At 43.0% G+C, this 13,099-nt stretch overlaps 1 protein-coding gene across 2 annotated transcripts in view; it reads left to right on the plus strand.

Moving 5' to 3' along the window:
* Positions 1–13,099, plus strand: part of L3MBTL2 (L3MBTL histone methyl-lysine binding protein 2) — a 38,810-nt gene that overhangs the window by 23,518 nt on the left and 2,193 nt on the right. For both annotated transcript variants that reach the window (XM_063133587.1, XM_063133588.1), the window contains 8 exons: positions 1,500–1,731; positions 3,505–3,581; positions 4,372–4,476; positions 5,112–5,259; positions 5,903–5,985; positions 8,902–9,136; positions 10,431–10,496; positions 12,286–12,543. In XM_063133587.1, coding sequence (XP_062989657.1) covers positions 1,500–1,731; positions 3,505–3,581; positions 4,372–4,476; positions 5,112–5,259; positions 5,903–5,985; positions 8,902–9,136; positions 10,431–10,496; positions 12,286–12,543 — 1,204 coding nt within the window. The remainder of the gene's footprint in view (positions 1–1,499; positions 1,732–3,504; positions 3,582–4,371; positions 4,477–5,111; positions 5,260–5,902; positions 5,986–8,901; positions 9,137–10,430; positions 10,497–12,285; positions 12,544–13,099) is intronic.

Genomic DNA, 13,099 nt, shown 5'->3' on the forward strand with positions numbered 1-13,099 from the left:
CTAACCAACAATGCTGTTTTGGAATCGCTGGCAGTGTTGATCATTCTCTTCTAGACGTTTATTCTGGGAAGTTGATTAGAGGCTGTGGGGAGAGCGCTGGAAACCTGCTTCATTATGCCTTCCTCTCTTTCTCTGGAGGTGTTTTTTTTTTTTTGGCGGGGGGGGGGGAGAAAGAGACTGCCATGCTTAGAGATGGGATATTAGGCAGCAAGAAGACTTTCTCTTGGTGGAGGCTCAGTGAGTTGCTGTAGCCAGCTGGGCCTGAACTATATCATAAAAGCTGCAACCCCTATGCAATTGTAAATCCTATTGCAGTCTGTTGGACCTACTTCTGAATAAGCATGGGTAGGATGATCAGGCTGAAATCCTCTTGTTTTATAATAATCTTTAATATTTTTCAGATCCTTAATATTTTAAGGATCTCTGTGATCCTTAAAATATCTTTGTAAAGTAGTTCAGTATTATCACCATATTGCAGACTGTGGGGAAATGGAGACGAGAAGGCTTGTCTAAGACCATGTGATGAGTTCATGCCAGAGGTCCAGAGATGAGATTTGCACCAGGACTTCCTGGCTTAGAGCTTAGCTTCCCAGTTACAGCACCAGGCTAGCTATGACTGCTTTTGCTGGAGAAAAGAGACATAGGCCTGCATAGGGAATGTTGTTCTGGAGTTTTTACTGGATTTCTCATTTTCCCAAACAAAAGAGCTAGTGTGATATGTGGGTATAGTTTCTTATTAGGACTGGGAGACCTGAATTCAAATCCCAACTCAGCCATGAAGGCCACTGAGTGACCTTGGGCCGGTTACATACTCTCAGCCTAACCTACCTCCCCAGGTTGTTGTGAGGATAAAGATAAGGGAAACCGTGTACAGTGCCTTCTGCTTCTTGGAGGAAGGGCAGGACAAAAATTTAAGAGAGGGACTACAATATGACCTATTTTTTCTAAATGCTCTGTGGGAGACAAAAGGGACAATCTAAGTGTTAGAAAAATCAAATCTGAATAGATTGCAAAGCACTTTGACTAGGTTCAGATAGCATGATAACCCACGCTCAAGGGTTGAGTGCGGATTGTTGCTGAATTGTGTGTTGTTACTGAAATGTGGGTTATTATATTGTCTGAACCCCACCGCAATAAAAGCCACAGTTTGTTAACCATGAATAACTCACAGTTTGCAACCCAGCAACAAACCATGGGCTCTCTTCCTGGGTTATTCATAGTTAACAAACCATGCTTTATTATTGTGGCTGCGTTCAGACAACATGATATCCCATGATTCAACAACAACCATACTCAACCCTTTAGTGTAGGTTATCGTGTTGCCTGAACATCGAAGTTTCTGGATTCGTGTGGCAGTCCTCATTCAAGAAGAATTGCCAGGCTGCTCTCTGGAGGTGGAAATGTAGAAGAAGTATTGATCATAGATGATGATTGGCCCCTGAGGAAGACGGTTCTGTGACATGAAAGACATCAGAGTGTCCCTCTTTTCGTTTACTCAGATGACTGAGAACATGAAGTATCCTTTCCGCCAAGGCATGAGAGTGGAAGTGGTGGACAAGAGCCGTGTTTCTCGCACACGGATGGCTGTAGTGGACACTGTGATTGGTGGCCGGCTGCGGCTTCTTTATGAGGATGGGGACAGTGATGATGATTTCTGGTGCCACATGTGGAGTCCCCTAATCCACCCGGTGGGCTGGTCCAGAAGGGTTGGCCATAGCATAAAGAAAACAGGTGAGGTTTCATATGAGACACGAGTTACTTGTTCAGCATTTCATGGAGCTTGTATTCAGTGGCTGGAGCCAACCTGCTGTATATCAATTGTGTTCTTGTTTAGGACAGTGACCTGGTGATATTGCTAAAGGTGAACTTGGTCCGTGGTCAGACTTAAGTTTAAATGCCCTTTAGTTGTTGGAATGAATGAATGAATAAATGTGTTCAATGTAGTCATTGCATAAGTCTCATACAGCTCTTAATGACCCAACATTAAACTTTCAAAGTGCTTCAGAGTAACTTAACTCTACACTACACTAATCTATTTCTTTTGTTGGTGCCTAACATAAGTAATAGCCACCACTTTGCTTTGGGTAGGGGATCAGTTCCTGAAGTCCACAGCAGTCAGGAGTCAAATGGATATCGGTCTGTGCACACCTTTCTCCTTTAACTTTGGTTCTTTTCCAACCAACCTTTAGCTCCCTCTATAATGTATCAAGAATAGTGTGTGGTTGGCTAAAGCTTCTGGATTGGCAAAATTTGGATATGATTGCAGTAAGGAAAAATACAATGATAAGAACCATCAAGAAAAGACCGCTCCCACCCTCAGCTTCTTAGATCATCAGCATCAATACTTTAACTTGTATGCTGCGTTCCACACAACATGCCCAAAACAGCTCATAACAGAATAGCAGTACAAAACTAGGAACGTATATCAATACATCAATTTTAATAATACACTATTAAAATAATAACAACCCAAACTATTCATTTCATTAATACTAACATTATAACATTTTAAATTCCTTACAAAATAGATAATATTAATAATTAAAACACAGTTTATATCATTAAGCCAGAACCAGATACACCAAACTTTCCCAGTACAATGAGACAATCAGCAACCAGTTCCCCCCAAAGTGCCAAATGCCAGAAAAACAAAGCAGATTTCTTACAACCTGCAACAGCTGAACTCTCCCATTTCCCCACTCTCATTCTGGGGCAGTTCTTAAAAGCTCCAGCAGAGATGGGGGAGGTGATGTTGGTGTTTCGTTTCTTGTGCTCTAGATGTTCCTGCTGCTTCTGGAAGGCCTGTGGTGGCTGCAGAAATATACCCAGTCACTCTGGAAACCAGGCACTTCAGATTTCCCCCACTACGTCCTACTCTCTCATTCTGGTGTGATTATTAAGGGTCCCAACAGAGACACACGGGGGTGGGGTGATGTTTAGTCTCACTTTTGGATGATCACCAGCCAAACCTTCAGCGTGAGTGAGGCAGCTGATCAGTCATTGACTTTTAAGTGGCCTCTCTGCCTGCCTGTATTGGAATCTGTACCTGGCCTGACCTCACTCTGAGATGGCTGTTTCTGGTGATGGTGCAGGAAAGTGCTTGGGAGAGGGAAACGGGCAGCTATTCATACTTATCAATGCAATGGAAACAGCAGCACCTTCTTTGTTTCCCACCTGCATAAGAGGCATTTTCACCAGCATCTGTTCTCTATCTTGAATTGCCTGGGTTCAACATTTAAACATTTAAACATTTTCATTCCTGGACCTAATTGATTCCCCACCTATTACCTAATTTTTTCTTCTGGTCTAAATGTGAATTGTAAGAGCTCCATTCCAATAATTTATGTATATCTTTTTCTTGCAGTCAGAAAAAGGCATTGTTGATGTGAAGTTGCTAATATCACTTAATTTTCCTTGTTAAAGATGATGAGCAGCTAACAAATTCTAGGGGTCTCTTTGTTCTCTCTTCCTACTGATATCATTTTATGTCTTTTTTATTGGAAGAAAAGTGTAATGACATGGCAAATCACCCTACCTTCCGGAAGATCTACTGCGATGCTGTTCCATATCTCTTCAAGAGGGTAGGAAACAGATTGTATTTTGTAGAGCTTTTGACATTTATTCTCTCTCTCTCTCCTGCCCTGCAGGGAGATAGGAGTTAGTAGCTTCCAAAGAGCTTGGTGTAAGAGCTTAGAGTTGATCTGGGGATGGGATGGGATGGGATGGAGGACTGAGCTGATGGCAGACAGGAATGGGAAAAACAAAATTAAAGGCTTTCTCCAAAAACATGGGGAGGGCTTTCTGTGACTGAAAACAGCCGTTCTCTGCTTATTCACTTAGAGCAGCCTTCCCCAGCCTGGTGCCCTCCAGATGTTTTGAACTTCAACTAATATTAGCCCTAGCCAGCATAGCCAGTGGGTAAGAATGCTGGGAGTTGTAGTCCAAAACATCGGGGGGGGGAACCAAGCTGGGGAAATGGCTTAGAGTAAACCTTAGAGGAAATGTAAGTGATAAGTGATGTTGCCTTCCTAACCCTTCTCAGTGAAGTTTGTCCTTGCAGCTATGTTGTAATGTAGATTGCTGTTGTTCTTGTATAAGAGCTAACGATGCGGGAATGAGAGAGTGCCGCATTCCCAAGGCCAATCAGCGAAACCAAGTCTGAAAAGCAAATTTGAACCCAGAGCTCCTAGATCCTGAGAACCAGAGTTGGTCCTGCTTTTGGGTTTTCTTTTGACAACTGATTGGCCACTGTGTGAACAGAATGCTGGAGTAGGTGGACCCCTGATCCAGCATGGCTCTTCTTATGATCTTATGGTCTGTCCAGTTAGCTGCACACGTTCCTGCATGCATTCACACCTTTATCTGTCCTAGGTGCGTGCTGTCTATCCAGAAGGTGGTTGGTTTGAGGAGGGAATGAAATTGGAAGCCATTGACCCCTTGAATTTGGGCAACATTTGTGTGGCTACTATCCGGAAGGTATGCTGATCTAAGAAAAGATTCACAGATCCGAGCCATAGCAGTCAAAAGACAAACTCCTCTTGCATGCGCAGACTCTTGGCCTCTTTGGCCTTTGAAGGAATTGGGAGTTAGACTTCAGATTCATAGTGAGGACAGTTTTGGAAGGAAGGGGTTTGGTTCTGGCTACATCTTGGGGATCACCAGCTTCCACCCACTGTGATGTGAGATCTGAAGCGTTTTGGGGTACAGAGCAGGGTGCAGAGTCCGTGGGACTTCCTTCCTAAAGTGGCATGCCAGAGTTGGCCCTGTGATCTTTGAGGAGTCTGAAAATGTTGCAGTTTTAATGGAGATTTAAGAGTCTGCTGTTTTGGATCTTACAGTACTGTTGATGGGATGTTATATTTGTGTGTGTTTAGATTTTATTTGCTGCCTTGGTTTCTCTTGTGAAAGAAAAGCAAGGAATAAATACTTGAAAAGTAAGAAGAAAGTTGTGGGGGAGCAGGGAAATATGATAAGCTTGGGCACCATGTGGGTGCTTCAGGTTACTTCGCTTCTCTCTGGTGAGGTTGGAAATGACTGCTGTAAAATTATTGGGTGGAGGGGCCTCCAGGGTGAGAAGGCTTGGATGCAAACTTCCTTTTCCTTCTCTCCAGGTCCTCTTGGATGGCTATCTCATGCTTGGCATTGATGGCACAGCCTCAGAGGATGGTTCTGATTGGTTCTGTTATCACGCTTCGTTGCACTCGATTTTCCCTGCCACTTTCTGCAAGAAGAACAACGTTGAGCTGACCCCTCCAAAAGGCAAGATTCCCGAACAACTTTCTTTCTTGTTGCAAGCAGACTCTATCCCCTTCCCACAAGACTGTGTGGGAAGGAAACATTGCTTACATTAGAGTATGTAACTGACTCGTCCAAACTATTTTTTGTCTTTGGCATCAAGATAGCATTCTCAGTTAGTAAAGGATGGAATCTGAACTATCGATCCTCCCTTTCTCTTTAGGAAAATGGAGCTTGGTTAGAATTTGGTTTCTCTCTTGATGCTCTAAATAGGATACCTGACCTGAAACTTATTTTCTTGCTGTTTTCATCGCTGCTCTATTTTGCAGGAGTGGGTAGGGTGTGGGTCCGTGCACAAATGTTTGTGTCCATACTTTCATTTTTATGTGCCTCATTGCTCCTCTGGAAGCTAGAATTATTTGATTTTCTAATAATTATTACAGTGTGTTCTGTCTCCATTCCAAAAAGCAAACAATGCTGGTTTTGTTCCAAACCGCTGTAGCTTGCATGTGCTTCTCTTTGAGCAAACGGGCCCAAGAGGATAGACCATCAGTCTTGCATGTTGCCACTATTCCTTCTTGTGCTCTTGGAAGTGGGGTTGGTGTCGTCCCATCCCTCCCGCCACCCTGCTGTCTTATGCCAGTAACATCCCAACTTCTTATTTCAGGATATGATGCCAAGACCTTCAATTGGGCAAGTTATCTGGAAAAGACCAACTCAAAAGCTGCACCAGCACGTCTGTTCAACATGGTGAATACCACATGGAGGGGCAAGATCAAGCAAATGCATATGCATGGCCCCAGGCCAGTGACTATGCTGGTGAAATAGTATGTTCCTATACTAATATATTAGTATAGAAATATACTAAGTCCTGAGTGTGGAGCTTCCATATTATGAGCATTGATAAGGCTGTTCTCCACAAATTTGTCCAGCTCCTTTTTTAAAAAAAAACACCCTTCTAATCTAGTGCATTAGTGCATTCTAATCACTGCATCTTGCAATAGCAAATTCATTACATTAAATATTGTAGTGTGTGTAGAAGTGCTTCCTTTTGTCAGCCCTGAATCTATGGCAAGATTAACTTCATTGGGTGACTCCAAGTTCTACTCTATTATGAGATGTAGAATTCCTCCCTTCCTCAAGACCATTCATAATTTTATAAATATCATTTTTTCCAAGCCTGGTGCCCTCCTGACCATTGGCCACTCTGGCGTTAAAGTCCAAAATATCTAGAGGGCACCAGGTTGAGGAAGGCTGACCCATATTATGTTACATCTCCCTCCCCCTGGTTGTATATTTTCCTGAAATTAAAATGCATGAAACACTTTAGGCTTTCTCACTTAGCAAAGTTGTTCCAATCCCTTGATCATTTTGGTCACTATTTTCTGTATCTTCAAGTCCATGGCAAGGAAACCAGAACTGTTTCCATTATTTATTATTTATTTATTTATTTATTTATTTTATTTATTACATTTCTATACTGCCCAATAGCCAGAGCTCTCTGGGCGGTTCACAAAAATTAAAAACATTCAAAGTATAAAACAACAGTATAAAACCATAATATAAAATACAATATAAAAGCTCAACCAGATAAAAACAGCAGCAATGCAAAATTACAAATTTAAAACACCAAGTTAAAATTTATTTATAGACTTAAAATGTTGGGAGAATAAAAAGGTCTTCACCTGGCATCTAAGAGCATATAATGTAGGTGCCAAGCGAACCTCCTTAGGGAGCTCAATCCACAGCCGGCGTGCCACAGCAGAGAAGGCCCTCCTCCTGGTAGCCACCTACCTCACTTCCTTTGGCAGGGGCTCGCGGAGAATTATTCCAAAAGTAGGCCTGTGCCAGCCATTTGCAATTTTGTAGCTCTTGGTTTATTTTTAAGATAATTTCTGAATCACCCTTCAGCTCCAAAAGGCCCCCTATGACAGTTTAAACATGTAAAGCAATTTTGGAATTTTAAGCATCATCTACAGCAAAATTAAGAACAGAAGAGTAACAATCTTAAAAATTGGGAGTGGAGCAAATACACATGGCTTTGGGTTATCTGGTATCAAAACTGTGAGGAATCTGGTACAGAAGTTGACATCCAGGGAATAAGGCACCATCTTGCAAACCCTCAGTTTCTCAGCTATTGCAAGGTGTGGCCATTTGTTTGACGAGAGCTTGGAAACCTGTGTAAAGTCATGCACTTTGGGACAAAAAATCCCAACTTCAAGTAACCTGATGGGATCTGAGTTGGCAGTTACTGACCAAAAAAGAGATCTTGGGGTAGTGGTGGACTGTTCAATGAAAATGTCAACCCAGTGTGCAGCCGCTGTAAAGAAGGCAAACTCTGAGTTAGGCATTATTAGAAAAGGAATTGAGAATAAAACTGCCAGTATCCTACTGCCTTTATATAAATTTATGGTGCAACCACACTGTGTACAGTTCAGGTCACCACACCTAAAAAAAGATATTGTAGAGCTGGAAAAAGTGCAGAAAAGAGCAACTAAAATGATCAAGGGACTGGAGCATCTTCCCTATGAGGGAAGGTTACAACAGCTGGTCTTGCTTAGCTTGGAAAAAAGGGAGGCTAACAGGAGACCTGATAGAGGTGTATAAAGTTATGCATGGTGTGGAGAATGTGGATAGGGAGACATTTTCTCCCTCTCCCATAATACTAGAATCATGGGTCATCCCTGATTGGAGGGTGTAGTGGTTTGTTAGTGAGCAGAAATATGGACTTCACAGAGTTCCAAAATGCTGCTAAGAGACATGTATAGCCTAACACAGCGAGCAGGTTTTAGCTGACAAGAGCAAGCCTCATTCCCTGGATGGGCCTCTCATAGTTATGTCATCCTTTTCTCATAGAGTCTTATCTCAAGATGAGCTGGATGATTTTCACTCCTAACAAGGCACTAAAAAGGCAATTAATTTCCCAAGCTGAGATGCTTTGGGAACCTGAGAGAGGGAGCCCCGCTGCTTCTTCTGAGACAGGGGAGGGATGCAGCCTGTCAGCTCCTGAGAGAGAGGCAGGCAGCTTGCAGGGAGGCCTATAACATCCAGTGCACAGGCCTCATGCTCTAGCTTCGCTTCAGGAGGAACTGCGTGCTCTACCAGCCTGGAGAAACGGCTGTGTCTCAAAGGAATGGCTTCTGTCTATCTTGGGCCTCCTGATAGATACCCAGCTATGAAAGCTTGATTAGCTGGGTGCTAACTTTCTTTGCATGTATATATTCTGTATCCATTTTCTATCAATAAACTGTCATCTTTTTGCACAAGTGGCTTGTTCCATCTTGATAAGCAAAAGAACCTGATTGATGACTTGGACCTGGCAGAACCAGAACCCAACTCAACACAGTGAGAGATTCCGGACAGTTAATAGGAAGTACTTCTTAACACACCACATAGTTAAATTCTGGAATTAACTGCCACAAGATGTGGTGATGGCCACCAATTTGGATGGCTGTTGGATAAATTCCTGGAGGAGAAGGCTACCAAAGGCTGCTAGTTGTGATGGCTATGTGCTACCTCCAGTATCAGAGGTCCCTGCTCAAGAGTGACCAACCGGCACATGGTGCAACTGCTACCTCCCACCCATGTTTCCCAGCAACTGGTGTATAAAGGCTTACTGCCTCAGATACTTGAGGGCTGGGCTTACTGCGTTTCTTTGCTTCCTAGGATTGCCCAAACCATGGTTTTAAAGTGGGTGCCAAACTAGAAGCAGTAGACTTGATGGAGCCTCGGCTTATCTGTGTGGCCACAGTGAAGCGGGTGGTCCATCGGCTCCTCAGAATCCACTTTGATGGCTGGGATGGCGAATATGACCAGTGGGTGGACTGCGAGTCTCCAGATATCTATCCTGTGGGTTGGTGTGAACTGATAGGCTACCAGCTGCAGCCACCAGTGGTCCCAGGTAAGAGAGGATACTTCTTGTTTCAGCATTACCAGTTCAATTCAAGCTGTATAGTAGACTAATCTGATCACCTTTTCTCTTCTTTTCTTTGTGAGTGAGAGAGAAACCTTCTGCCTGAACCACCCTATGTTTTTTTCTGTACAGAAAACCTTGGCACGTTAAAGACTCAGAACTGTAGCAAGGGCTAGAGCAGTTAGATCGTGACAAATTTGTCAAGAACTGCAGATAAAATGAAATGCAAGATCAGTTCTCTTTGGTGATCTGGAGGGAGATGTCCCCTAGCAGATGCCATTTAGCCCATGTTTCTTGGTCTTCATTATCGTGTCCCAGTTATTTAGGAGAGGATAAGTTTTAGTATCACTTCAAGTGTTCCTCTCTTCTGTAGTAGGCAGAGGTCAGTGCGGAGAAATCCTAATTTCCCCTTTAATTCATTACAAGTGACCTACCTTGACACCATTTTCCCTGGTTTGTTCACTTTCTAGAATGTATATTTGCATATAGTTTTTAAAATGTAAACAGTGTTTCTAGACTCCTAGCATGGAGTGCTTCCACTAACAATTTAAAATACATCTATTTGCTCAAGCATTTCCCTGACAGCTAGCATTATCATCTACTGTTTATCTTAATGAGATTTTTATTTTATTGTGTTTTCTCATGATTTCATCTTGTAAACCACTAGGGATTTTTAAAAAGAAAAACAGTATAGTAATTCCCTGAAATAAGTAAATAAATACATAAATTGATAAAATAAGACCGATTTGAAAAGACAGCTGATATCTGCAAGAGAAAATTCCTGTGATTTAGAGTGGGGTGGGGAAGCTTCTGCCTCCTGCTACAAGCCAGGAGGAACCCAAATGGTCATTTTCATTCAATTGGCTGTCATAAGGGAAGCAAGACCAGCTACACAGATATCCAGCCCTCTGAAAGTGGACTATACTGGCCTTCTGTTTGTATTTCTCCATCTGTATACTCCCTTACTCTGAACCACAGTTGCAGTTGTTGTTGGTGTTTGCAAAATGAAATTAATGTATCAGGTTCCAAAATAAAATATACAAAATAAGCAAATATTTTGGATGTGTGGTGGGGACATGATTGAGAGGACTGTTCCTATTTTTCTCTCACAGCGTTCTGCCTTTTTAGACTAGATGTTTCAAGTGTTCATAGTTGGGAACTAATCACAGAAGCTCTCACCTGGACACTTACGTAGCCAAGTCTCCGAACTTGGTTGCTGCTGCTTAATGCCCCTATATCTGTATATCTTCTGATGATAGATCTCCTCTTTTCTTGGTGACAGAGCCCATGTCACCTGCGTCTGCCAAAGAGGTCCCAAAGAGGAAGCGAAAGCCATATGGAAAGAAAAGTAAGTGGCCATTGGACCAACTTTTTCTCCCATGATGCCTTTTCGTTTTGTCTTAACATCAAGGCAAAATTGATGGTTTGACACAGACAGATACAAACCCAGTGTAGATGTTATGCTGCTAAAAACTGCCACTGTATGAACCAGGACATGCGTGTGGCAGGGGATGCCCGTGCAAGGAGAGAGTGGAAAGGAATATAGGAGTCTGCAGGGCACACTGCTCCTCACCTTACAGTATTACCTCTGTTAACAAGCTGTTATCCAGGCTGTTACACTGGCAGTCGATCCCAGGATAACTTGAATTTTACACCTTCATTCTCTTACTTTGGGTTGGCCACTAGTTGTTCGTTCTGGGCTTGTCTCTACTATATCATAGGTAACAGTTCATTGGGAAACTGCTCTCTGCAAATGATGTGCCTGTAGGCTGGGGAAAGGGATCAAGAAATAAGTTACTTTAGTCTCAAGGTGCTTCCAGACAGAGTCCTCCTAGTGCTACGAATTAGAAGCTATTGTGCAGCCATTCCATGTTTTTGGAGGAAAAAATATGGGGGGGAAACAGGAGAGTTGAAAATGGAAGACAATGTTGTCTGCCCCCTCCTCCCACTGTAAAATTCTGTGACTGAGGCAGGGAGCTGACACAGTAAAAGTCTCACCTGGAAGCACCCTCAGTCAGAGCATTTGCCAGTTAATGGGAACTTTCTGTTTTGATAGGCAGGTTCTCTCCAAGTACTCTGGCAGAACTCTTTCCTAGTCCTGCTTTCCTGATCTCCTTTTAATGGGAGATACTAGGAATTGAACTCCAGCAAAGGAGATCGATGGTGCTGGAGCTTGAGCACCTCAAGGATGCCATGAGCTAAACCGTGAAGGGACACCCAAGATGAGCTATCAGTGGCAGGCTACAAACTTTGCATGTTGACGGCATTGATTATCTCTCACTGAAAAGGTCTCTGTTAGAATGGTGGAAAAAGACCCTCTGCCTGAATGTCTCGGTGATCTGATTGCTAACTCCTTATATTTCTGTTGCACTGTCCAGCGAGGTAGGTTGAACGTACGTGGGACTTCCCAGTAGTTTAAAGTAAAAAAAATCACATTCAATAGTATTTGTGTCAATGTGGTGACAACGGTGGTCAATGTTTGGATTGGATGTAAGAATATAAGTACAAAGCATTGTTCCACTCAGTGGCCTAATGTACCTCACAAGACTATTATGAGGCTAGGTTCTCATTGAGTCCAGCCTGAGCTGTGGCACTTCAGTTGCAATTGGGGGCTCACTTGACTGAGTGTTCTGCCATACAAAACATCCCTGCAAATACAAAACTATCTCCAGTATTTGAGGCAATAAGCCTGTGTGCACCAGTTGCTGGGGAACATGGGTGGGAGGGTGCTATTGCACCATGTCCTGCTTGTTCATCCCTGCCTGATGGCTGATTGGCCACTGTGTGAACAGAGTGCTGGACTAGATGGACCCTTGGTCTGATCCAGCAGGGCTCTTCTTATGTTCTTAAAACTAGCAACTCAAGGAGGTTATCTTAGAGCCCTTCTCCCTGATCTCTCTCTCTCTCTCTCTCTCTCTCTCTCTCTCTCTCTCTCTATATATATATATATATATGAGGACTATTTAGTTATATGTACTTTACTTGCAGAGGAAATGGCGCAATCCAGGCACAGGTTTATTTGTTCAGCAACTGTTACTGCTCTGAGTTCTTTGAAAGAAGAACAGGATAGGAATATGACAGCAAATAAAAATCATTAGGAAAGTGGATATATGATGTTCATTCTTCTGTATCCCAAGGAAAAAAGATGACCGCTAAAGCTCGTTCTATCAAGCAAGCAGCTAAGAAAATGGCTTCCCCAAAAGCGAAGGAGGAAACACAAGTGGCTAAGAAAATGGCTGCCTCAAAAGCGAAGCAGGAAACACAGGCTGCCAAAAACACGGCTGCCTCAAAAGCGAAGCAGGAAACGCAGGCTGCCAAAAACACGGCTGCCTCAAAAGCGAAGCAGGAAATGCAAGTTGCAAGCAAGGCCGCACCAAAACCAGCTTCTGATGAAAGTAAGAAACTTAATCATGCCTGTTCACCACCACCACCACCACCACCCACCCCAATCTGCAGAGCAGAGCAAGAGGAGGGTGTTAGGAAAATAGGTAGATTACTCAGGCCCACTAGCTCAAAGAGTTTCCTGTGGGCTGGGAAAATGATGCAGTATCAGTTCTAGGGATGTTGGAGGCTTTCTATTACTTGGAGTGGAATAGATTGCCAGAAGCAGGAGTTCCTGTACCAATAATCTCAGATTATACCTTTGGGATGAATTATGTAATGAAACATCCTTCCCTTTCAATAGGCAACAATATGGTTCTGCATGAATTTTTATTATTATTTGTATGTGTCTCCATAATGGGCCATAGTGATGTATAAATGTATATACGTGATGCATATGTTTTTGTTTAGCTGCACTGCCTGGTAGTGTTGGTTTTATTTGTTTGTCGTTCCAGTTACTTTTCATAGGCTAGTGCCAGGAGGGTTTTGGCTTCAAATATTGGAAGGCAAGGGCAAAAGAGCCAGGGACCTTCACCAAGGTGTGACTGCACCCATGACACCATCAGTGGT

This window comes from Elgaria multicarinata, chromosome 9, assembly GCF_023053635.1.
Source record: "Elgaria multicarinata webbii isolate HBS135686 ecotype San Diego chromosome 9, rElgMul1.1.pri, whole genome shotgun sequence".
Lineage (NCBI taxonomy): Eukaryota > Metazoa > Chordata > Lepidosauria > Squamata > Anguidae > Elgaria > Elgaria multicarinata.